The sequence below is a fragment of the Bicyclus anynana genome, chromosome 23 (genome assembly GCF_947172395.1).
Source record: "Bicyclus anynana chromosome 23, ilBicAnyn1.1, whole genome shotgun sequence".
Classification (NCBI taxonomy): Eukaryota; Metazoa; Arthropoda; class Insecta; order Lepidoptera; family Nymphalidae; genus Bicyclus; species Bicyclus anynana.
Genome location: NC_069105.1, coordinates 12,311,276 through 12,338,006, shown reverse-complemented (window position 1 = coordinate 12,338,006; position 26,731 = coordinate 12,311,276). Strand labels below are relative to the sequence as shown.

Here is a 26,731-nt window from a genome sequence, read left to right as displayed (position 1 = left end):
AACAATCTACTCCTCTATCTTCTAGTGAATGTTTCATTAAAAACGGTCCTGCCGTTTCAAAGACGCCCGAACAATCAGACGGACAAGAATTAAAAAAAAAATGTTTGTGTTATAGTCGTCTAAATACCAAATGTATTATTATTTACACTATACCGTGTAAATAAGCACTTGAGAAAACACAGACAGGCACTACAACTTTATTTAATTGTATATGTATTGACTACAAAATGTAAATTATATTGTAATTCAAAACAATAAAGAAAAAAATATTTCAATACTTCGCCGAGTAAAATATTATGTACAGCGCCATCTATCGTGCGCCAGTGAAGTTATTTTATGAGCGTGTAGTGCGCATAAAACAACAATGCATTAGTGTGCGTGAATAGCTCGCGCGTCGCTACAAGTCAACATTTACGGCAACACACCCATCCGCCTCCATAGCTCAGGGGTTAGAGCACTGGTCTTGTAAACCAGGGGTCGAGAGTTCAAATCTCTCTGGGGGCATTAACTGTGTGATCACTTTTTGTTTTTTTTTCTTTCTTTTTTTATTTATAAAAATCATTATAATTAATTATGTTTAAGGATGGAGTATATGAGATTTTTTTGTTTTTAAATTACTTTATTACAATAATTTGAATTTGATTATGAATAATTTCGTATAATTTTATTATGATTTTTTGTTAATTTGTATAAACAAGCTAAATACTTTGTATGTACAATACATACATATAATTCTCTATGCAGGTATGTTTACTGCAATCAAATTCAGTTAGTTTTTAAAATTCATTATTACTTTTATATTCAAGGACACGTGAACTGTCGTTTCATCTGATGCTAAGATTAGATAGTAACATCGATATAGAAGGAACACACTATATTTAATAAATCTGTACTAATATTATAAAGAGAAAAACTTTGTTTGTATGTTTGTTTGTTTGATTGTAATGAATAGGCTCAAAAACTACTGGACCGATATTAAAAATTCTTTCACCATTCGAAAGCTACATTATCCACAAGTAACATAGGCTAAATTTTATTTTAGAAAAAAATAGGATTCTGTAAGATATTTGGGTTTTTCGGACACAAGGTGTAAAATATCAACCAGAAAAGTAGGGTAGGGGTAGGTAGGAGTACGGTAGGAGTAGGGGTAGGCTAGGGTTAGGGTAGGGGTAGGATAGGGGTAGTTGAAAGTTTACATCGAGTTTCACGCGGGCGAAGTCGCGGACGTCGGCTAGTACCTAATAAGAGCTTTATTGCCATACTTATTAATTCAATAATTATAATTGTACTTAAAAGTACGTACAATACGAAAAAACTATTTACTATTCGCCTAAGACAAAATAATTATAATAAATACCATTCAGTATATTTGAACGAACTAAACTGTCTGGTTTCTACGCGATATCACACTAATTCGCCAAGATGGTAACTACGTAGTACCTTCCCACAGTCGAAACCTTTTGAATGAAAACCTACGATGTGAGCATTAATTAAAAGAGTTTACTGACAAGAATATTGCTAGCCACCCACTATCCAATAAGCCCACATACCTGCAGCGCTAACAGCTTGACATCTGATAAAACTGATTGTGTGTTCAATATTTACTATTCTTACATGCTTAATTAATGAGGTATATTGATTATTTAACCCGTGAGGATTGATATTAACACAATATGACCTCTCGATGTTGAGTCTGGCTTCTTTACCGTGGAGCTTATTGACGTTCAATACATGGGTATATTGAACCTATTATGCGGGCTATAGACGTTCAGTTTTAAGTGTACAGTTTTATTGAATCGAAATTTCAATCAAAATTATTACCTATACCTGGGCTACAGACGAGATTGAAAAATTTAGTCTAATCGAAAATTATAAAATCAAAATTATTAAAAAAATAACTGTAGGTACAATTAACATTGACGGACACAACATGCGTACGATTTAACTTAACAGTTCATTTAAATCGTCTGTATATCGCTCCGTAGCAAAGTTTAGATAAAACTGTGCAAGTTAAAACTGTTCATCGTCAGTTTTGCCTACACACGGACTATTTAACTGAACAGTTAAAACTGCAGGTCTGTAGCCCGCATTAACGATAGTTTTTTGTGTATTGCAGCGGACTGGGCGGCGGAGTGCGTGTCCCGCGCGGAGATCCTGCGGCTCATCTACCAGGGCCGCTTCCTGCACAGCTCGGTGACGCTGGGCGCGCTGGGGCTGCCGCTGGGCCGCACCACCGTCATGCACCTCGTGCCGCGCGAGCACCTGCCCGAGCCCAACTCCCACGGTGGGTGAACACCACACTTTATATACCTTAGCTGGCTGGGAGATTCTGCTGCTATTGACCTGATACCCCTATCGCAGTGATGTTTGACAAAACAAGCAGTTAGCATACCCAGTCTCTTACAGATAGCATGGGTACGGTGGTACCGTCGCCTGTATGACGTTAATAGTACGCATAGCTGGGCATTAACTCGTTAATCCGTTAATCGTTAATTAACGAAGTTAACATTTTGATTAACGGATTAACTTTTAAGTTAACTTTAAAAATGTTAACGGACCCGTTAACTTCCGTTAATATGCAGAAGTCCGTTAATCCAATGCCTACTATTTACCGCGCGACGTGATGTACAGGTTTAGACAAGTAAGAAATTATGAAAGATTTTTTTTTCAAATAAATCAACAAATTACTATATTTATGTTAAAATTATTGATAAAATCAACTAAAAACAAATTATGGCACTTTTCCCCAGTGCTCACCTTTATTTTTCCAGTGGTAAATTTCCAATCTCACACAATGATATAAAAATACAATATTAACCAGTCATATTAACGGATTAACGATTAACGTTAACTTCCGTTAATTCTTCCGGAATGTAACGCTTTAACGTTTAACGAAGCTAACTTTTACTGTAGCGGATTACCGATTAACGAAGTTAACTATTTGATTAACGGTGCCCAGCTATGATAGTACGTACTATTTAAAGTGAATCGCGGCAAACTTTCATGAGTGAAACGAACTGTCACCTGCACCATCCTACTAATATTCTATATTATACTTATATTATACTTCCTACTAATATTACAAACGCGTAATGTATATTAAAAAGTTTGTATGGATGTTTGGATGTTTGTTACTCTTTAACGCCGCTACTACTGAAGCGATTTGGCTGAAATTTGGAATGGAAATAGATTTTACGGATTTTACGCTGGATTGACACATAAGTTACTTTTTATCCCGAAAAAATCCATGGTTTCCCGAGATTTGCGAAAACTGATGATTTTGATTATATGAATGTTTGTTACTCTTTCACGCCTCGACTACTGAACCGAATTAGCTGAAATTTGGTATAAAGATATATTATAGCCTAGATTAAACTTTTAATTCCGGAAAAATCCATGGTTCCCGAGGGATTAGTGAAAAACTATATTCCACGCGGACGAAGTCGCGGGCGTCCGCTTGTCCTACATGAAACGAATTTTACTCGTAAAACTGTCGTCTATAACAGAACAAACACTGTCAGCCATCCATCTGCGGCAAAGAAACCCGCGGTGTCTAGCAAAATAAAATACCACTTAATTAATTTTAATTAGTCTTAATCAAAATCAAAACTATGGAAAGTATATACGATCTATGTATTAACTAGCATTCAGGTTTTTCGTATAATTATTAATACAAGTTCATATATTAAACGTATTTCCTCCTGCAAAAAGAAAATGTCTAAAAATGTTTTCATCTTGCAGTCGTATTTCAGTCTATGTACTAATTACAAGCAATTTCACAGAAGTTCGATGGATTTGAAATTGCCTGTACCCGCATATCCTTTATCTACACCTACCCTAGTCCTTCCGATATGTTAGTAAGTGACGACTAACCTTAACCTAATAGCAAATTAGTATTATTTTGAGTCATTATAAGTACCTATTGACAAACATTACTATGACATCTCACAGTGCATCGGAATGCACAGGGTAGGTAACGTTAGACACACACGATCAAATTTGCCATCCAGTTTGCAGCGAAAAAATATCGAAATATGGATAACGTTTCGATGTTTTTCTCACTATGGTAAATTTGATCGTGTGTGGCTAACGTATTGAATTAAGGCTACGCTTCCGCCCATCAGATCTTTAATTATATAAAATAATACGAGAAAATTATCGTAATTATAATTTTCACAAGCACGATTTTTTTTCAGATGTCATAGCATAGTTTGTGACAATGACCATCACTATAGCAGCATTTAAAAATAAATTACATTATACATATAAATTATTTATTTCGTTTTGTAGAATATTATATGAATAAGTAATTTTGTAATACAAAAATTAGCTACATTATTATTTTTTTCAATTCGTCATATCAGCCGAATGCCGATAGACGTCCACTGCAGAACATAGGTCTTTTGTAAGGACTTCCAAATATTACGATACTGCTACCTGCATTCAGCGAATAGCTGCGACTCGCTTGATGTCGTCAGTCCACCTGGTGGGGTGTCGACCAACACTGCGCTTGTTAGTGCGAGGTCGCCATCCCAGCATTTTGGGACCCCAACGCCTACTTGGGAACTATGTGCCCCGCCCATTGCCACTACAGCTTCGCAACTCGTTGAGCTATGTCGGTGATTTTGGTTCTTCTGCGGATCTCCTCATTTCCGATTCGATCACGCAGAGATACTCCTAACATAGCTGGTTCCATCGCCCGCTGTGTGACTCTGAGCCTTCTTATGAGGCCCATAGTATAGTTTTTTTCAATTACCTAACTATATTCTTTATCGGATTATAATCTATCTCTCTGTCTATATACATCTATTTAGTTAATCCATCCATCCATCCATCTATCATTTCATCACAATTATAAATTATTTAATTAATTGTTCCAAACGTACTTTGGTCCGAACAGAGAATATATAATGTTATTTAAGTGTTTCCTTTTTTCAATTCCAGATCAACGACAAAAAAGTAAAGGTGGCTCCAGCAGTTGTTGTTCTGCCTCCTGCTGCATATTGTAATGCGGCGCTACACCGAGCGAGACGGGTGGTACGACGCGGACTATGTGTTCACACTCAGTGATGTAGACTCAGGATTCCATTCGCCCTAACTACCTTAGTGTTACATTACCTTTACGATTAGTGTTGCCAGGTGTTACCGTTCAAATCCCCCCAAATTAAAAAAAAACAGGCAAATAATCTTGATTGGAAATTATGTAAGGTATCTATGGGTGTGCTTACTTACATAGAATCATGACTTTTCCAGTTATAAATTCATTACAAAATTTATGTTACTGTTTACTATTTAGGCCTAAAAGTGTTTTAATGCTGAGTTACAAAAAAAAACAGTTTATGAAAAAATAGTCACGATTTTGTATAGTTTTCACAAAAATTAATAATTTGTAGACAAAAAAAGCAAATAGAAAATAAGTAGAATCATATTATAATAATAGAATTGCCGACTGTACCTGTTTTTGCATTACCCTGAAAGAGTTTGCTTATAGCTTTGTAGCCGTAAGCAAAGCTTAATTGCATACAATTTTTCTTACTGTCTATATTTTTGATTTATTCAATAATTAAATTGTTTTGCATTAATTACTTATATATGATAATCTTATACTAAAATATTTTTTTATTATTCCCCAAATTTAGGAATGAATACAAAATGGAATGTTTTGCAAAGAATAAATATTTTTGACAGACATATTTGGTGCTCATCATAAATGCACCCCAATTCCACAAAAAAATGCTACTCTATATTTAGCAAAATGTCGTAATTTCCATATCAAAAAATATGCCACAAAATGGGCAATTCCACCTAACGTTGACAACTGGCAACACCGTTAAACGACTTGTGATGTTTTTAAAAGACTCTCTTCTAATCTATAAGACACTTTTCACTATTCTTTTATTAATTCCTTTAACTATTCGCTAGCACCTTACTTTCGGTTGGTTCCATTTTGCACAAATTGTACAAATTAAAAAAAAATAATAAATTAAACGCACACAACGAAGGGGTTTTTTGAAAAATATCGCAAGCGCAATTCGTTTAGAAGTTTTTTAGAAGTTGTTTCGTCACAGTGGTAATTAATTCAGGAAATAGCTTTATTATACGATGTTCAGAGAAACAAGTTAAACGAACAAATATCCTATGTACAAGGATCCCTAGTACGAGGTTGGATAAAAAAACCGTAAGTGGTTTTTGAATATGGAAATCCAGTGTCAGAGTAAAATGTACCTAATAATCCGTGCTATAAAGCTCTAATTCGCTGATATATCTACACATATCCTATTTGAAGAAAGATTTTGAAGAAAAGATAAGCAAGACATTCTTTTAATCTACTGCTATAGTTCCAATATCTTAAACAGTCTCGTACTAAAGGATTCTCTATGATATTGTCATCGTAATTACGTACAGTAATTTGTCACGTCAAATTTGATATACCTTCATGTACACGGGGTGTCGAATGACGTCATCATTTCCCACTTTCATGTACACAGGGTGTCGTGTGACGTCACAATTTGCAGTTACGTGTCTCCTCGAACGGATAATATCAAGCGAATGTAACTCACCGCGTAATTTATAGCTCATTATCATTATAGAATTATCGTGCTGCCGAATATAATATTATGTTTAAATTTAGTAGGATCTATTTGTGTATTTAATACGGTATAGTTGAACGGGAGATTGTCTGTACATTGGAATGTAAAAGGAAATTTGGTGGTACAATTTGCAGTTTCTCGAGTATTGTGTAATTTTTGACAGTTATTATTTGGTTGAGATCGACGAATCCGCATTGAGAGAGACTGAAACAGTAGTTTCAAATAAAAATGAACCTTATGAGTATAACTTTAAAGCTCATGAAGTCTAAATGAGTCGAAAAAGTGAAGGTTCCAAGTTCTGCTACTACCTTAGACTGAAGTCACTTAACGTTACGAGATCGCAGTACAGTGATAAATAATTTAAAACCATAAGACTGCTATAAGACTTTGCTAAAGTGTAGTGAAACTTGTACTGCATTCATTTCATTTCGATTCGTTGGCAAATTATCAAAATTACACAATACTAAGGAGTAGACAAAATAAATTTCCAACAATAATTATTTAATAAAACAGAATGAACAACTTTGAAACGGTTTAATTGATTCAAACAAAAGTTTCAATTTTACAAACATATTAAGTAAATGTAACTTGAAACGTTTGGCAGGTGTCACCAACCTAATGCACATTCATCTTTATCTTAGTCTTTATTTTAATAGACTCAAGATGAACATGAAAGTGCAATAGTGGTGTCACTTTATCACGTGACATTCAATTCGTACTCTCATAATTTGATATACTTAACGATCCTTGTACATACAAGTCAAGTTATGATGTCAAAAAAAAAATCGCGAGGGATGAAATGAGTGTCATGGTGTATAAGGGGTTGTATTATAGAAAACTATTACTCAATCAATAATTATATATGGATTGTAACATGATGGTAATTGGCATCTGCTAGAGCAAGTGTTAGGCAAAATTTACACACGCACGATTTCTAATTAGACTTGCCTGTTCATATGCAATAAAGATATATTAATAATTGATTAATCGAGATTCAAATCTACTTTGAAACATAATTAGAGATAAAGGGAATACTGAACAACTTTAAAGAAACCAGTTTTATAATTATTTTTAACAAAACAAATATTATAAGGGTTTTTTTGACAATCAGTATCTCTATAAGTGGGCCTCCTATTAATACGTACAAATTATGTCTCTGACCACTAAAAATGTGGCACACGACTAAATATTAAAAAAATAATATTAATTTAGCAATTATTAATAAAAAGTTTATAAAATGCATTTTTTTCATTACTTACAGAGGGCGGTCGTCAAAACAAGGTTTGCAACCTCTGTATAAAATTTATATAGAAACCGTGCGTGTGATATAAAATGTACGTATGTGTGTATTACGGATAAAAGTGAAAATGGCGTGGTTTTCACAGATCGCATTGGCTTGTACACCGCTGTCGACAGAATAAATTATATTATTATTAATTAATTATTATTATTATTAGTATTATTTAGGCCATCTACATGAATTTATATGACGTTGATATGGAGATATTTATAAAGATTAATAAAAAATGACAAATTATGTAGCGAAATCTGTGCCATGGTTTAGCAATCTTACAGATGGGTAACTTGATTGACCATTAACAACTACTAATGTCTACAAACAATGACTTTCACTCAGGTTTACAAAAATATCCGTGCTCTACTCCTTGTCAAGTTTCCTGATCTCTTTATATTTAAACGTTGTAAGTGAAGGCTGTTTTGAAATGTCACTTTATTAACGATTCGTAACCATGGCGTAGCGCATGATTTACTACTTCTCTATGCTAGGATAAAAGTATTTCACGTAAGGAAAACAAAAGAAATCTAACTATACCTATCTGTATAATTGCAGAACCATCAGCTTAAGGAGTGTGTAAATTTCTCTCGTTTGCATTGTAAATAGTGTATTTGATATCTATCTGAGGGACTATATCGGGCTATCTGTTTTCATTTGTGATAAGTTCTCGCAATATTTGGACTTTTGTTTGTAAAGAATAAAATTATCGGTATTTACCACGCTAGATGTAGCTTGTATGAAATTATAGTGGCTGGCTGGCAGCATGTTCATATTTATAATGCTGTTTTAGTCGAAGAGAAGATAATAATCTTTGGTTTTTTAAAGTACTATTACATAATCAGATTAATTTATTTAAAAGAAATAACTGCAATGTTCTAAATCAGTCGCAGTTTTTATTACTTCAGCTTAGAAGATCCGTTATGTTCGTCACAAAATTTTCTCAGTAACTCGACGATAAATACCGTTATCTCTGGGGCTATAACGGAGAATCACAAAGCGCCTGTTTATTGGATGATGTTATTATAAATCTCTTAGTGTTAATACAAAATTATAAAATACGGTTAATAAAATATTTTAACACGTTCAGAATGGCCGCTTCCGACTTAAATATGTGTGCTAGGCTCGTTCTTATATTTTGTAATATTTTTTCTATAGTCTTACTGTATCTCAATTCCTGCTAGCCATTAATGAAAATGAAAACTAGATTCATAATCGCCATTTAAAGTAACTAGTTAACCGCACGACAGAACAACTGTATGATTAGTAAACTTTGACTGTCAAAATTATAATATGCCTTAAAAATATTATTATTTCAATGCATAGTATACTCGTAGATAAAAGTAACATGAATATATTCATCCTGATTACTTGAATGTAATATTATTAACTAAAAAAAAATAGTCCCACCAAATGTTTTTTTTTTACTTTCTTTAATTTGAACAGCGATTGTGAATTAGTTTTAATTCGTCATTAGTGGCCCTAGTTAGTGTTACCAAATCCCGAACGATTGTTGTAAATAAATATCGAACAAATGCTTTTTATTATTTTATTAATATCACATCACACATTATGTATTTGCCTGTATTTTTATTGGCGTTTTATTAAGGCTATATTTTTTTTTATAGTGGCTTGAAATTTTGTCTAATTATTTTTGGCTAAGCCGTTGATTATTTCTTCCTTTAGTTATTAAATTAGGAATTCATTGTTAATGAATTAGTTATTATTATAATTATTAGATCGCGTTATTTAAAATTGCAATAATCCATCCCGTCGTTTAATAAAGATGCGATATATTTTGTGATATAGTACAAATAAAATTATTTACACTCAAATAATTATGAGACAGAATCTTGGGCTAAATGATATCCTTTTGGAGCAGTATTAAGTTAACAACGCGTAGATTGATAACAACAAACTAAAAAAAGCTAAAAAGTTTGTACATTTGTTTTATAGTGAACTGAGAAGAATCTTGCCAAACACAACATCCTAGGCGAAATAAAATACTTAGGAAAAATTTAAAAAGCAAAAACGAAACAAATCTACCAACATTTGGCTTTACGCGATGTTCCGATGCTGTATGACTGTTTTTTTTTTAATTTCTATTTTTGTTTACTGTTTAGTTTTTGTATGTATGTATTTTGTTAAGTTGTGTAAAATATCTAGTTAATAATAATTAAAGTAAATTTACAACGTCATGCGCATGTTTTTTATTTTTTTTTCTTTACGCTTCCATCCTTTGTATATAGATGTGGCTTTTGATAGTTCAAGCTTTATTTGATAGGACTTTCACCAACCGGCTCCATTTTATTATGTGAAACTCTTTCTATAAGTAATACCACCCCAATGGCAGTTCCATATTTAAAATCCAGTCTCTACATAAAATGATGATGGAGGCTTGATTATTTGGACCAATTGTTTATAATACATTCAGATAGTCGAAACAATGGTAATTAATCATCAAGAATCAATGAACATCAAGATAACGGAAAAAGAATCAAAAAAGTATTTATGAAGTATTAATGTTGTTGGTGATGTAACAGTTCAAATAACGAAAGTGAAATGGCTGGTTATTCACAATATTGTCTAACATACTCGCCAATGTATTGGTTAAAGTGAGTCAATGTATTGGCCAAAGTGAGCCAACGTATTGGCCAAAGTGGGCCAACGTATTGGCCAAAGTGTGCAAATGTATTGGCCAAAGTGAGCCAATGTATAGGCCAAGGTGAAAACGGGCATTAGAGGCAATAGATGTTAGTACAACACTGAAATAACACGTCGAATTAATTCAGTTTTGATCTAACATCTGTTGGTATTTTCTTCTAATGCCCCCTCTTCACTTTGGCCATTACGTTGGCGAGTTTGTTGGCCAATATTGTTATTGTTATTAAACAACCACATTATAGTCTGGCAAGTTCGTCGATGACACTCCCATGATATGCGGGCGACGAGGGGAAAGACTGCCCGGGTGTGAAATCGTGCGTGCGGGTGAGGTGCATCAGTCGTCGATTTTTCATCGGGAGTTTTACGAACGAAGTTGCCAAGCTATACATGATACTATGATAGCCAAGATGTTGGCCAGTGTATTGGTCCAACGTATTGGCGTATATCCGAATAACTGAGGTCCGGAAAATCGAGCCTGCACTCTATACGACTGGGGTTTCTTTTATAAAGTCATTTTAAATTATAGGAGCTTGTGCAAACATCTCAAACGTGTATAGTCTGGTGTAAAAGTAGTTGAAATGGATAAACGATGGTGACATTGTTGGCCGGACTAATAGGATGTCTGCAACGTATTTTAATATCTCCATAGACTATTATACTATAGCTCTTAAATTTAATCGAATTAATGAAATAATTGTTTCTACTACACGCTAATAGTATAAGTGGTGTCACTATCTGCTTTAGGATATGGATTAAAGAAAATTGGATTATACCTACTTACGTCAGACTTGTGCATTTGTAAAAACCGATGCTTCTACAATATGTAAGTAGGTTTAGGAAGGCAACTCTGTAATCTGATTTTTCCTGAATCTTATAATTTTTCAATAGTACTCGTTGGTACGGTTATATCTGATTTTATGTTTTATTTGTAGTGCTGTGAACAGCTATGACGTCATCACAGTTGAAAACTAGAAGACCAACGCACAAGGCTTAAGTAGTCTAGTTAATAAAATAATATTGATGATAAATGTTTAATGCTCAAGATTTATATTGCAACCACCTTGTACAGGGCGATGACGTCATCAGGTTATGCATATTATAAGAAAAACAGAATTACAATTGAGTTCATAACTTAATGTAGGTATCATTGTGTAGTAGTCTTTAAATTGAAAAGGGGAGAAGAATAATTGTTAACTCTACAGTTCGTGCGCTGTAGTATGGTGCGGGTGAAAGTTGCCTGTATGATGTTAAAAATACGTAGGTACTATAATCGTAAAGCTCGGCAAACTTCCAAGAGTAGAATTAACTGTCACCCGCACCATGCTACGCGCACAATGAAGTTTACAACGCAGCATCGTACTGTATGTGCATGGTCAATCGATTGGCGTCTCACAAGAACTGATAACTTCATGATGTTTTGTTGAAAAATAGAAATAATACAGTTGTAAACTTGGGGACTACGAAAGTACACATAGGCAATGCACATAACCGAGTCTTCCACAGTACAGCGGTGCGGTATAGCGACAAGCAGTGGCGTGCACTTCATACATGCATTAAAGTACTGCATTCCCTAAGAGTTGTCGTCTTAGTGCTCATTAAATACAGATCTTTCCAGTTTGCTTAATTTTATTACTAGTGCATACTCTGATCGACAACCTTATGCACGCCACTGGCGACAAGAGGGGAGCGAAAGAGGAGCGGGCGGTAAGCGTCTTATACATTCATTCATTGAGAGAGTACCCTCCCACATTAATCGACAGTAACTGGATAGCTGATACTGTAATCCGCTATCAGCGCGGGTTTGAAGAACTACTAGCTCTAGTTACTGAGAAAATGATTAAACTATAGCTTCTGCACTTGCGCGTATACCATTGAGAATATAGATAATTACTGATTTCACAGACTGACTGACTGATTGGCTGAGGTATGCGCAGTTTCATTCAATTTAGATTCTTTCTCAACAACAAATGACGCTGACCACTATCTGTATTTTTAAACTTTTTCAAATAAAAAAAATATCAGCTATTCAGTTAGTACAGAGATCAGTGAGCGCAAATAATGCTTTCGGCACCTCCTTTGCTTGAGGAATGACAAAAAAGAAAAGTAGTCGATGACTTGTTTACGTAGTTTTATCTAATGTTCGTTATATTGCAGACAACAAAATTAAACTAAATCTCCTAAGCGGTAGTGACACGGGCGGCAGCCACGACGAATTGTAAATAAACGATATCTTTTATTTAGTCGAAATCTAGGATTACAAATTAGCTTAAATATTTTTCAAAAACCGTTGTATGTGGAATGTATTTTCGTGTGCTTTTTTAACGATACAATTAGTTTTTCAATCATTAGTTTTTGCTCATCACCATAGACAAAACATTTTTTTTTCAAGTTTTATCTGTGCTAGTGTTTCTTATAATGGGGATGATGACTAGGTTTGAATATATTGATTTTTATGATACATTCGGGTAAATAGGGTCAATGTTAACTAATTTATATATAAAAAGCAAAGATTGTCTGGATATTTGCAAAATAAATGAGATTATAAAATTTCAAAAACTACTAAAATTTTTTTATCGTAATTAGATGAAAATTCATACAGTTTTAGCTTCCTTACATTAAATGTGACATTTTTTAATATATGAACTATAAAGATAAACGCACAAATAACAAAGATATTAGTAATTTTGTTTGAACGCGCATACAAATCTAACGACCATTACATGCCTATGACGTCATTTTTTCGAGCCATTTTGTATGGGGCGTTTTTCAGGGATCCGCGGCAGCGCCGCAAATCTGACTCTTTAAATCCCTGTAGCTCCGAAAGTAATGATCGCAGATACCCTGTTACTTTTACAAAATTGCTTTACTATTAGTATACTCTTAATTTATATACAATTTAAAAAACTGTCATCATCCCTATTTAAATTATTTTTTTATTAATTAATTAGGAGGCCTAGAATTTTGAATAGGTGTTTTATGATTTTAATAACATACGTACTAAGTATTATATTATATTCAATCTGTATATTGTCGCACATACAACGGTTAGTAACTGTAATAAAATCCAAATACTAGGTGTCACTTGTATAACAGGTTTACTTACATATTATATAATTGTTAATAATAAATTAATTATAACGATGTTGATTATGATCATTTCGGTTAGTACTAAATTAAATTCATTGTCATAGTACAAATTAATTTTAACGAATTTAACTCTATAGCAAATTAATATGATGAACGCACTTACCGAAATACATAAATAAATCCTATCGCAAGGGATTTCTTTTTTCATTAAGAATAAGAACATGAGGAGGAAAACTAATATGAATACATAATTATGTCTTTATTTTGTATTATTATTTTTTAAATAGTAAGTAAATATTTTGTAATTTTCTGAGAATGTTTTGGCTTAGCGGGAATAATACAGCTACAGTTTATGGAACAACTTTTTTCCAAATTGTTTAAGACAGGCAAAGGTCGCTGATAATACAGCCTATTCAGTTGTAGGTATAACTTTTGTTTTATACGTATAGTAGCGAAGGATTTTTTGAGGAGTTATTGAGTTAAATTCGTTAAATTTAAGTTTAATTTTTAATCATGGATCGTCAGAAGTAAATAAAATAAATATCCCAGGGTAGTTTGCTTCGTGTTGCGCGAATGGGTTGTAGATAGCGGGTTTTGTAACGGACGCAAACTGGTTGTACAATTACAATTAATTAACGTACATAATACATTGTTTGAGAGCATTCAGTTTCGATGGGGTCAAATAAAAATTTTAAGAATTTAACAAATGGCTTTTATTTATATAACCCTTAAATATTACTTTACAGTTTATTGAAGTAAAACTTCTAGGTTACTTTACGAAAAGTGTGATCGGGCGAGGCTTGTAATGCGTGCTGCCATCTACAGTTATAGTTAAACAGTTTGTTATTTCTAACTTCCAATAGATGGCGTTCCTATAGAACTTTGAAACAATCCCTTCTTTATGCACTTCAAGAACCTGTTACGCTTAATGCTCATAGATGGCGCTGTTATTTTTTTTTTTCATTTTTGAAAGAAGTTTTAATTCAGTCGTGTGGTCTAAAGCACTGGATTTTTAAGACAGACTGATGGCCTCACAACGCGTCACCATGTTAAATTTGAAATAACGTCCATGTTTATTATAGGACAGGCGTTTAGCGTTCACGTATTTTTAACCGACTTCCAATAAGGAGGAGATTTTACGTTCGGCTGTATGTATGTTTTTACAATACAATAAAAGGAAGCAGCCATACAATACAATATAAGTAATACCTAAAATGACTCCCTGTCTGCCTATTCATAAATACCACACCAAGACACTGTTAATGCTTAGTCAAAACAAACTGGATATACTCATGGTAATGTTCTCGAATAGACGATGGGGTCCTTATGTGCTAGAATGGTGACGGGGTAGTGTTGATCGACCCCCCACTAAATACACCAGTGCACAAAGTCTTTAACTAGGAACTATGCGTACAAATTGTACTGGAAAAATCCAATACAGATTGAAGCTGGATACAGGCGTCTCAAGACAGTGGTATTTGGCGTAGTCCTTAGAAGAGTCCTATGTCCAGCAGTGGACCTTCATCACAAACGTGATGATGAAGATTCTCACTGTCAACTACCGCGGGTAAGCAAAGTAGCAAGTCAATATGAAGAGCGCGCGGTCGAGCTCTATCTCCGCCGCGGCGAGGGTTCGTAACTTCGCCTCCGCCGCACTCACCGCCGCCAGTTCGGGCGGGGTTAGAGTCTCCAGGACCTGGCGACAATATACAAAGTTTGGTACAAAGTTACAAGATAATTTTTGTTTTTGTATTAATAAGCACTAAATTTTTAGCTTCGAATCTACTATACTTTAGCGAAAGAGTTGAATTATTTGTCTATTTATTTGTAAAATAAGCGATGTAAATGTCCAAACAAAACTATCTTGTGATTAGACTTTCCTTATTAATAAATGTTTAGGAAGGTCTTTGATATGAATGAGAAATAGAAATGGCGCTAATATAGGGCCTTTAACACCCCCTATTCTGTCTGTGTTCTATTAATGCCTATCTATAATTCTGAATTCTACCAATGGGAACACAGTAAGTATTTCATATTTTAAGGCTTTATATACTAATTCCATATCCGTGTAGTTTCCTGACTAATATTTTATGATGCAGACAATCAAAAGCCGTAGTCAAAACACAAAACACAATCACATGCAATAAACAAAAAAAAAAGTAAAACTCTAAATCATCAATATGAGCTCATCTTAATGACTCACTGCAGAGAGCAGATCTCTATAGTGTTTTTCAGATAGCGTGGGTACGGTGACAGTTCGTTTCACTCTTGAAAGTTTGCCGCAATTCACGATAATAGTACGTACTGAACATCATAAGGCAACTGTCACCGTACCCATGCTATCTGAAATACACTTTATAAGAGACTAGCGGATGCCCGCGACTTCGTCCGCGTGAAACCCTACTACTACCCCTACCCTACCTCTAACCTACCCCTACCCTATCCTTACCCTACCACTATTCTACCCCTACCCTACCACACGACGGCGACGGAGGCTTAAAAAATGGTGTAACTTCTCCCGTTTTCCCAACATTTCCTGTCACTGCTCTGCTCCTATTGATCGTAACGTGATGAAAAGTATACTATAACCTGCCCAGGAGTATGAAGAATAATTGTACCAAGTTTCGTTAAAATCCGTCGAGTAGTTTTTGTTTCTATAAAGAACATACAGACAGACAAAAATTTTACTGATTGCACTTTTGGCATCTGTATCCACTAATCACCCCCTGATAGTTATTTCATGTACAGAATTGACCTCTCTACAGATTTATTATAAGTACAGATTAGACCCACATTTATTGTTGACCCACTGTTATTTTCTAAAGAAAACGAGCTTAGATTTGATATATATGTTAAACTAAACTAGAAGGTATTGCCCGTTTTTTACACGCTTCAACTACATTAGATCATTGATTACTTAGACAGAAAAGTAACGTCCAGCGAGGCAGGTCCTTATGTAAGTAGTCTGAGGTGTAGTGCAGTACTCACATCGTCAATGTTGTCCTGCGGCTCGCCGCGCACGCGCATGCCGTGCACTATGGAGCGCACGCGGCGCTGCTTGTCCAGCAGTCGCGCGTGCGACTGTCGCATGTGCGCGCCCACCGATATCACGTTGTGCAGCGCGCGGTAGCACATCTCGCGTACAGTGTGCGCCACCTACAGTACGAGATCCGGCTTAACAAATATATACCCCCATCATATATCTGTTATTTAATTGGGATAAGAAATAAATGATAGAAAATAGTTACATTGACACATAGGTAAATAACTATCTGCCTATGTGCAACGTGTCAATGTGAAGAATGCCCATTTACTTACCCGGCAATCTACATCTAAAAAATCTTGATAATTCTAATTAATTATCAAAAAAAAGTTATCAAAAAAAAGTTTGCTACAATGTTTTACAACATTTTTAAATAAACTTTAATTTGTCTACAACGGGGATAAGTAAGTTCGTTGACCATACGGCCCGAGTCTTACGATACTTTTTGAAGACTTATAATTGGTTTGTTTGTTTGTTAAGCTTGTTGATAACAGAAAAAAATAATACAAAAAAAATAAAACAGTTTCAAATGTTACTTCGCCGCTTTGGTGCACCGGCGAACATTTTGCCCTAGAATAGAGTGATAAAAAAAAATATTTTTCTTTAAGAAACATACTTTTATTGAGCCAATTATTTAACCAGATCTTACTTAAACATCCTTTTATCTATATCTTTTATCATTTACTTTTTATACCTGGGTTCCCTGGGCCGTAGTTGTATGGGCGAGTGGGCATTCTCCTTTGGAATGCAAATAGATTTCACTCTGGATTAACACACGGGCTACTTTTCCCCCAGGAAAAATCCATGGTTCCCGCGAGATTTGTGAAAAAATAAACTCCACGCGGACGAAGTCGCGGGTGTTCGCTAGTTTAAAATAAAATGTACACTAGGTAGAGTTTGTTAGCACAATATCTAGTAGAGGGTAATCTCTGGATCTATGTTTAGAGAACTCTTACCTCGTGTATCTTGACGTGGTACAGATAAATAGCTTTAGCGGTTCCGCCGGCAGAGGCCGCTTTTCTCATGGGCTGGAAAAAATAAGAAAATTAAAACAAAATCAGAATAAATAAAATTGTAATTATTCTTTCAATATCTACATAAGATAAAAATTACACTCAAGTGGGAACCAACTTGTTAAATATAAAAATATTTTTTTCATTAAATATATGTAATAAATAAAATCCAAAAAATTCAATGGCGATCAACTTTCTTACATGAGATTTGATAGCAAATAAAAGGGGTATATATATGAATGATTGAATCTTCCGGTGGTAGAATCTTTACATATAGTCAACTGACGTATCAAAAGTGCTTGTAAACTGAGCCTACTTGAAATAAATGAATTTTGAATTTTTGAATTTTTTGAATTTTTGATTATTTTTTACCTGTACGCTGATAAAATGTTCTTCTAAAAGCTTGTAAGTCAACTCTTTGCATTCTTTGTTGGGCAACATCGCATTCTTTTGTATGTCCTCCTCTTCAATGTATTTTTTAGAACGAATCAACCTGCCGAGTAACAAAACCATATTTAATATATGCATACCATACCATACCATATTTAATATATAAATACCTATGATATGCCAGTGGATATGACCTCTGCCTGCGATTCCGGAGGGTGTGGGTTCAAATCCGCACCGCAACTCCAAATTTTTAAGTTGTGTGCATTTTGAGAAATTAAAAATCACGTGTCTCGTGTCAAGGAAAACATCGTGAGGAAACCTGCATACCAGAGAATTTTCTTAATTCTCTGCGTGTGTGAAGTCTGGTCTATTGGCCTCATCATCATCATCATATCAGCCGATGGACGTCCACTGCAGGACATGGGCCTTTTGTAGGGACTTCCAAACATCACGATACTGAGCCGCCTGCATCCAGCGAATCCCTGCGACTCGCTTGATGTCGTCAGTCCACCTGGTGGGGGGTCGGCCAACACTGCGCTTTGTAGTGCGGGGTCGCCATTCCAGCACCTTGGAACCCCAACGTCCATCGGCTCTTCGAACTATGTGCCCCGCCCCTTATTGGCCTATTGGCCACTATTGGCCTAACCCGAAGCCAAATATGGGTTGATAATGATAATGATGATGACCTGAAGATCCGGTGCGCCTTGGAGCCGAGCCTCTCCGTGACGCAGTGGTCGAGCAGCGCCTCCAGCAGGCGCTCGGCGGCGCGGCGCGCGCACACCGCGTACTGCCCGCCGCCCGCGTCCCCGCATCGCCGCACGAACTCCCCGCCGCTCTCCTCTGTTACATCAAAACCGTTACGTTTACTTTAGAAAATCTGTTAATTGATGACCACTTTTTTTAACCGACTTCAAAAAAGGAATGAATTTAACGCGTATTTTTTTATGTTTTTACCCTCAGACCAATTATAGAAGGACCTGTATTGCACTCATAGTCACGAACAAAATTATCTGTCATTTTCTGAGGAAAAGGAGCTTAGATTTGGTAAATATCTTATACTAAACTAGAAGTTTTTGCCCGTTTTTTACACAATTCAACTACACAAAAAGGTATTTTTACAGAGCTCTTTAACCGACGATCACGATTACAACTATTTACGTCGATTCTATAGAGACAGTTTTTATAATCGCACTAGATCGTTGATCATATACTTTGACAGAAAAGTAACGTCTAGCGAGGCAGGTCCTATACAATAATTGGTCTGAAGGGTTAAGGAGATGATGAGTTACACTCACCGATAACCCTAAGGTACTGGTCGACGTGCTGCTGCAGCAGGGGTCGGTCGGCGAGGCGGCGCGCGCTCTCGCGCAGCTCCACGGCAGGCACGGGGCAGGACTCGGCCGCCCACGGCGCCATGGTGAGGTACATCTGTTCCAGCAATAGGCGCATTAGTTCGCCCGCTGAATAGGAAACCATTTACATTCATGATTCAAATTCGATTATATCAATACTAGCTGACGCCGCGCGGTTTCACCCGCGTGGTTTCCGTTCCCGTAGGAATACAGGGATAATATATAGCCTTCCTCGATAAATGGGCTATCTAACATTGAAAGAATTTTTCAAATCGGACCAGTAGTTCCAGAGATTAGCGCGTTCAATCAAACAAACAAACAAACTCTTCAGCTTTATAATATTAGTATAGATAATCATGTAAGTTTATGCTATACTTCCGGACGCCTACTACTTCGACCGCCCTTAGACCTTAATACATCATCATGATTATCAACCCACATTCGGCTCACTGCTGAACTCGAGTCTCGTCTCAAAATGAGAGGGATTAGGCCAATAGTCCACCACGCTGGCCCAAGCTGGCAGCTCACACACGCAGAGAATTAAGAAAATTCTCTGGTATGCAGGTTTCCTCACGATGTTTTCCTTCACCGATTGAGACACGTGATATTTAATTTCTTAAAATGCACACAACTGAAAAATTGGAGGTGTATCCCCGGACCAGATTTATAATTCATAATTCTTTATTTGCAAATTGTTAAATACAGATCTTGATATAATAAATGTTGGCATACAATTTGCTACAAAATAGCATGCAAATTTTACAAATAATCTTATAACTAAATTACATTCTCTATAATCATTGAAATTTACTTTTTTTTTTATTCTTTACAAGTTAGCCCTTGACTACAATTTCACCTGATGGTAAGTGATGATGCATTCTAAGATGGAAGCGGGCTAACTTGTTAGGAGGAGGATGAAAATCCACACCCCTTTCGGTTTCTACACGGCATCGTACCGGAACGCTAAATCGCTTGGCGGTACGTCTTTGCCGGTAGGGTGGTAACTAGCCACGGCCGAAGCCTCCCACCAGCCAGACCTGGACAAATTAAGAAAATTTCAATCTGCCCAGCCGGGGATCGAACCCAGGACCTCCGTTTTGTAAATCCACCGCGCATACCACTGCGCCATGGAGGCCGTCAGAATGACTTAATAACTATGAATATACTTAACTTAATGACTATGATGTTAAAATTAATAACTATGTAATACATGATTAAAACTATATTTATTATTATGTCCGTTATACGTTAATTATTATTGTTTGTCAGTTAAATACTCTTTGATAGTGTAATACCGTTTTTTTAACAATAATTCTTTGATTCGAACCCACACCCTCCGGAATCGGAAAGTCAAGCGGTTTTTTATATTTCGTGATGCCCTTTCACTTTCATATATTTCATTATTTAGAATTTTGATAGTATATATAGGAAATAGTAGTCTGACACGGATATGACGTCGCTCGATCTCGTTTTGACTCGTGCCGACGCTAGGTGGCGCGACTTGTTTCCGTAAAGAGTAGGGAGATAGAGAGGGGTAGCGATCGGTTGGCGAGAACGACTTGCGATTTAAGGCGCTCGTCGTACGGTCGCCTCCAGTATATGCTCGTGGCGTTCGATTTCTTGTTGTGTAATTTTTTATGGGTCACTTGGGATAGCCGGGGAGTGACTTGGGTGGAAAAGGGGAGTGTTAGTCGACTATCAAAGGATCCTTTCCTCACACACAATATTCACAAGTGCGTGACTTCACTCAAGGTCATTCTCTTCCATTCTAGGGCCTTATTTTGGTTACAGTTCAGCGTTCAGCTATTCTTACTCTGTTCATGCTAATGGGCAGATTTTACCATAACAGGAAAGCGTCAGATTTAGTACCATTACACGTTATACAATATACATATATTCATATATAGGTATACACTAAGGCTTTTAGGTGTCCATAGAGGGCACTGTTTTAAAAAAAAACCTATATGCTAGTTGTGGAAATATCATCATTATCATTTAAATGGTCCACTACAGGCCCAAGTGTCTCTTATTGAAGAAACTAACTGCCCTGTAGTGAAAATATAAGATATATTTACCGTTTTCATCAATCCGGCGTGTGATAGCCTTTATCATCAAATCATCTCGGAAGTCCAGATGAAACCTGTCGTAGTTTACCTTCCAGTAAGTATCTGAAAATGAATATCTTATGTTTTAGGTTCCTATTTTTATGTTATACTAGCTGACATCGCGCGGTTTCACCCGCGTAGTTCCCGTTCCCGTAGGAATACGGGAATAATATATAGCCTATAGCCTTCCTCGATAAATGGCTATCTAAGACTGAAAGAATTTTTCAAATCGGACTAGTAGTTGCTGAGATTAGCGTGTTCAATCAAACAAACAAACAAACTCTTTAGCTTTATAATATTAGTATAGATTTCTTCTCCAATGCAAGTAAACACTGGCAGTCATAAACCTTAACAGTCACACTAGTTAGTAGCAGTATAAGCATGCCAGTAATACTTCCTGGGATGATCTCTAAGGAGTTTGAAACATATTGAGATTTTCTAAGTAGGTACTGTACAATGTACATACAAAATATCAAGATTTTTTTTATTAGTTGTACAATATTTGGCATTATGTGACATACTCATAGTAGACAATTTCAAGTTGTTCTTAAGTACTGTGTGAACGTTGGCAGTCAATTTTTTTTATACATATGTATAGTCATATAGATAATAAACTAAAAATTCTGTAAATTATGGTTCATACTGGAGAATACTTTGAGAATACATACTATCCTTTACATCAGCTAAATTATTGGCCATAGCCTGCATGAGGTCCCTGAGGTCCAGCTCTGGCACTTTGGTCTCCACAGGCACCAGTATGGGAGCCTCACTGCCTTCGTTTAGCTCAGCGACAGGTGCCTGCTGTATGTAGCCCGCTGTGACAAGACTTATGAATGTGTCTTTGAGATTTATCATATTTATGTTTTTTTCCTGAAAATAATACAGATTTTTGGGCCCTATTAAAATGTATTTGGCTGGTGGGAGACTTTGGGTTAGTTATCACCCTACCGACAAAGAAGTACTGCCAAGCGATTTAGCATTTAGGTTCAATGTTGTGTAGAAATCGAGGGGTGTGGATTTTCATCCTCCTCCTATCAAGTTAGCCCGCTTCCATGTTCGATTGCATCATTACTTACCATCAGATGACATTGTGGTTAAGGGCTAACTTGTGAAAAATAAAAAAAAAATGTGAAATTTAAATTGTAAACCTAACATACTCCATCTGTTTGAATGAATATAGTAACAAAAGGTTGGCAATTTTGTTGGTGATTTAACATTGTCCCTATTGCTAATCATGGCATGCAGCACTTGGGAGAGACCTTTTGCAAATCATCGATACAAGACGCTCAAGTTTCTATATTTCATTAATAATTTGGTACAGTCTATGTTTGGAAAAATTATAAAATTCCTGTGATTATAGGTGGCATCTACACAAACATCCTGATTATAGTCTATGGACTGGTATCACACTCAAATTCACCAATCAAAATTGTCTGTCGTTTTTTAGGGGGACAAGGTAAGCTCACACATTGAAAATATTTAACACCAATAAATATATCGTGTGTCTTCACAATACACAAATTTTCAATTGTTATACACACATGTAATTTTAACATTGATTCTAGACAAAGTTTGTATTAAAATATGTGATCATGATCAAATAATTTTGACAGAGGGATAACCTCTAGCAAGGCAGGTTTTATAGAAGGTAAATTGATCTGAGACACAAACAGATTATTATCAAATGAAAAAAAAAATTCTGTGTTCATTTCACCATTTAGAATAGGATTTTTTTTTTCAAAATTTTTAATTAGTCATAGAATCTAGAATCTCAGAGGTATAGCAGCATCAGCATATAGGCTGTATACTTCTTGTTTTTATTTAATTTTACTGCTCTTGAGAGATGTTCTAATATCATACAAACTTTCAAATAATATGTGCATGTTCTGTTTTCGTCATGGTAACAAGCCACAGCCAAAGTAAAATGCTTTTTTTGTTGTAATAAAACAGTTACCTTATCATCTTTGTACTTGTTCATGACAGTGACAATCAGTACAGTGGCAGAGCAGGAGGCTTGCTGCAATAACTCCTCTACCAACATCTCTGCCTCACTGCCATACTTGCTCTTCATTTGCAGTAAGTATCTATGGACAAATTTTTTTTTTAATTTTGCCACCCAATGGACCTGGCATTCACAGTGAATCTATGGAATGTTAAGATATTCATGCCATATATTGTAAATTTTAATGAACCCTTTTAGTATATTAGATTTGGATATAACATAACTTACAGATGCTATGACTTTGCCCGTGTGGAAACTGAAAACGGAAATCTGACTCATATCATTTATTCATGAAAACCACATAAAAATCTGTTCAGTACTTTTTATTTATCGCATACAGGCAGACAGTTACAGCAGATAACTTTGTTAAAAGCTTTTATGTGTATCACACTAATATCTTAATGGTGAAAATATGTGTGTAAGTGTGTATGTTGTTTATCCTTTGTGCTACTAAGGCGAATTAGCTGAAACTTAAAATGGAAATAGATTTTACTCTGGATTGACATATAGGCTTTTTATTCTGGAAAAATTCATGGTTCCTGCGGAATTTGTGAAAAGGGTATTCACACGGACAAAGTGGTGGGAGTCTGCTAGTCTATTTATGAATACAGGATATCTATCAATAGACCTACTGTAAAAAATCATTCTTTAAATTTATAATTAAAAACACAAGCTATAGATTTTTCCAAGTCAGCCTTTATAATATCTTACCTGGGATATCTTATGAGAAGCAATATATTTTCAGGTAATAATTTGTAATTGACAAATACATCTGTGCTTTCAAATGTTGCTAAATCAAACTTCAACAATGTTCTCAAACTATCTACAATCTGAAATAAATTTCTTGTTAAAAAGGGGTATGTATCATCAAGGGAGAATCATTTTATAAATATTTCTGTAATTTTATTAGAACTTCATTTACCAAAACAGAAGTAGATTGTGTAAAGCAGGGTTTCTCAAAGTGGGATACGCAAACCCGTCGGGGTTCGCCATTCCACGGCAGGGGGTTTGCAACAAGATTTACTCGTATGTAATGGTGGCTTGATAACTGATACCAAGTCAGAATTAAGTCTCCAAAATTACTCCTAACATTGAATCCTTTTGCAACAAGAAACAAGCACACCCATCACATTAATAATACAAAGACATTTCTTTTGGTACTATAAGTGGTACCTTTTATTCAAATAAAAACCTTATTTTCTTCAACAGACTAATTATTTTTTTCATTCAGTTAGTTCATTTCAGTTAGTAAGGGATTCGTTGTCACTTGGAAATTTTAACAGGGGTTCGTGGAGGCGAAAGTTTGAGAAACCCTGGTGTAAAGCAATGAATTTATAAATATGAAATTATGGTTATAATTGGTATATTCAGTTTGTTTCTTGATATTTTTACAATACAAGTTTAATATTGTTTTAAATATAAAAAAAGAAAGAATTATTATATTATTTGTAGCCCATTTTAACTATGAATAACTAAATATCTCTGTTGTATGTAACTCATAATGTAAGAAACATTATCATTTTATTTGCATCAAGAAAACCAATGTAAAATCAAATTAGGGTTATGGTTCTTTTTCTAGGAATTGACCCTCAAAAACTTCTTCTCTTTCAAACTTCTTCAATCCAAACCAAAAAACTTCAACCTAATGTATATTTATTTAACAATCTTACCCGAGTGCGAGGTAGCCCTGTCGTCTTTACTATCATATTAATGGATTTACTTCCATAAATAAATAGATCGTAACCAACATTCTGTACTATTTCGCCGAAATATCGATGAAGAATTTGCGAAACTATTCTACCAAGCTGATGTGACATAATGCTAACTGAATTATTCGGCCGATATTTACAAAATCAGTCCTATTATTACTGTAACAATTAATAATGCAATAAACATTGAATTGAATTATTTCTTTGGATTTATTAATGAATTTTATTTTAAAATTATAACCTACAAGTTCAACAAAAACAAAGTACTCTGCAGCTGCACAGATTAAATTAATAAGTTTTTAGTTTATGTCATTTGTTTTTATAAAACTTATTTTACGGCCTTGGATACAAGTCCTTAAAGGCCAGTTTATGTCATTATGTTCATTGTCAAAGATTAAATACTAGAAAAAAAAAATACCGACCGAATTGAGAACCTCCTCCTTTTTGAAGTCGGTTAAAAAGGAGCTCATTGTCATTACTCGTACCTTGTACTAGTTTTGATATATTAATAGACGGCTGTGACCACAAACGGCTACAATGTGATCTATCCACTGATTAAAGAATAATAAGCAGACAGAGCGCACGGAACACGACCGTGTCGTAGCCGTTCCAAATACAAAATTCGAAAGCTAATACATTCTCGAGTCAGTACGACACGAAGCGTCGCATCAGCATTTTTCAATATTATTCAAAAAAATGGCGTCTTAAGTTTTTAAATATTTTATAAACTTTTCACAAAAACTAAAGAAATAAGATGAAGTATTTCTATAATGGGCATTATTCATTATTATATTAATTTTCGTATTTTGGTTGTTAGTGTAAAATTTGGAAATATAAATTATGAAAAATGTTTATTTTTATGGGTTTCACCGGCCTTACCACGCTGCCTGTATTGACTCATTCATGCCATGGGAACTTAGAAGAACGTGAAATCTTTATGAAACAGCGCCATCTACATCCTAGATTTAAGATTCCAGGATAATTAATTCAATTATGTATGTATTAAAATGTTTTTAGAGATTTAAACCGTGTAAGTATGGAAAAAAAAAACAAAAAAAAGAATTATTTATCCTTTTAATTTTGACGCGTAATAGGAAGAATGTGTTTGTATTTCTAAAGCAAAGGGATTATTAAAGAAAGACAGTAACCGTACATTAATTTCAACACTGTTCCATATAGTCATTTGGCTTAGTGATGCATAACAATGGTATGATTTAATAATCCTGAGTTCGAGCCCGGACAATGGAAAACTTTTTGTCTTATTTTTTTTTCTCAATTGGTTTCTTCAACTATTACAAAATCAAAAATCTCTCATTTACAAAAAATATGCATTATTATTTTTATAATATAATGGATACTATACTTAAAATACCGTAGCTAGTCACTAGATGGCGCTATCACAAGCGTTCCGAAAAATAGCCTATCTATTTCCAATAATACATTGTAATCTTTGGACTCATTCTGGATATTCTTTATTCCGTGCGT

At 35.1% G+C, this 26,731-nt stretch overlaps 2 protein-coding genes and 1 non-coding gene across 4 annotated transcripts in view; 2 read left to right on the top strand and 1 right to left on the bottom strand.

Moving 5' to 3' along the window:
- Window positions 1-10,079, top strand: part of LOC112049154 (ubiquitin-like protein 3) — a 236,975-nt gene extending 226,896 nt beyond the window's left edge. Inside the window, exons 3-4 of the mRNA XM_052888586.1 lie at window positions 2,117-2,284; window positions 4,945-10,079. Of these exons, the coding sequence (XP_052744546.1) occupies window positions 2,117-2,284; window positions 4,945-5,009 (233 nt within the window). The 3' untranslated portion in view covers window positions 5,010-10,079. The remainder of the gene's footprint in view (window positions 1-2,116; window positions 2,285-4,944) is intronic.
- Trnat-ugu (transfer RNA threonine (anticodon UGU)) lies at window positions 432-504 on the top strand. The gene has a single exon. It is a non-coding gene; the product is annotated as a tRNA-Thr (tRNA).
- Window positions 10,080-14,330: 4,251 nt separating the features above from the next.
- Window positions 14,331-25,615, bottom strand: LOC112049144 (DNA-directed RNA polymerase III subunit RPC3). 2 transcript variants are annotated; one of them, XM_024086943.2, is made up of 12 exons: window positions 25,492-25,615; window positions 25,208-25,405; window positions 24,249-24,367; window positions 23,490-23,619; window positions 22,204-22,405; window positions 21,506-21,598; window positions 19,374-19,538; window positions 18,765-18,918; window positions 18,061-18,181; window positions 17,632-17,703; window positions 16,621-16,788; window positions 14,331-15,328 (listed from the first exon to the last, which is right to left on the bottom strand). In XM_024086943.2, the coding sequence occupies exons 2-12, from the start codon at window positions 25,352-25,354 to the stop codon at window positions 15,191-15,193; spliced, it is 1,509 nt and encodes a 502-aa protein (XP_023942711.1). In that variant the 5' UTR covers window positions 25,355-25,405; window positions 25,492-25,615; the 3' UTR covers window positions 14,331-15,190. The 2 variants fall into 2 exon arrangements, with proteins under 2 accessions (XP_023942711.1, XP_052744545.1); XM_052888585.1 differs by having other exon boundaries at window positions 25,208-25,544.
- Between the last annotated feature and the right edge of the window lie 1,116 nt (window positions 25,616-26,731).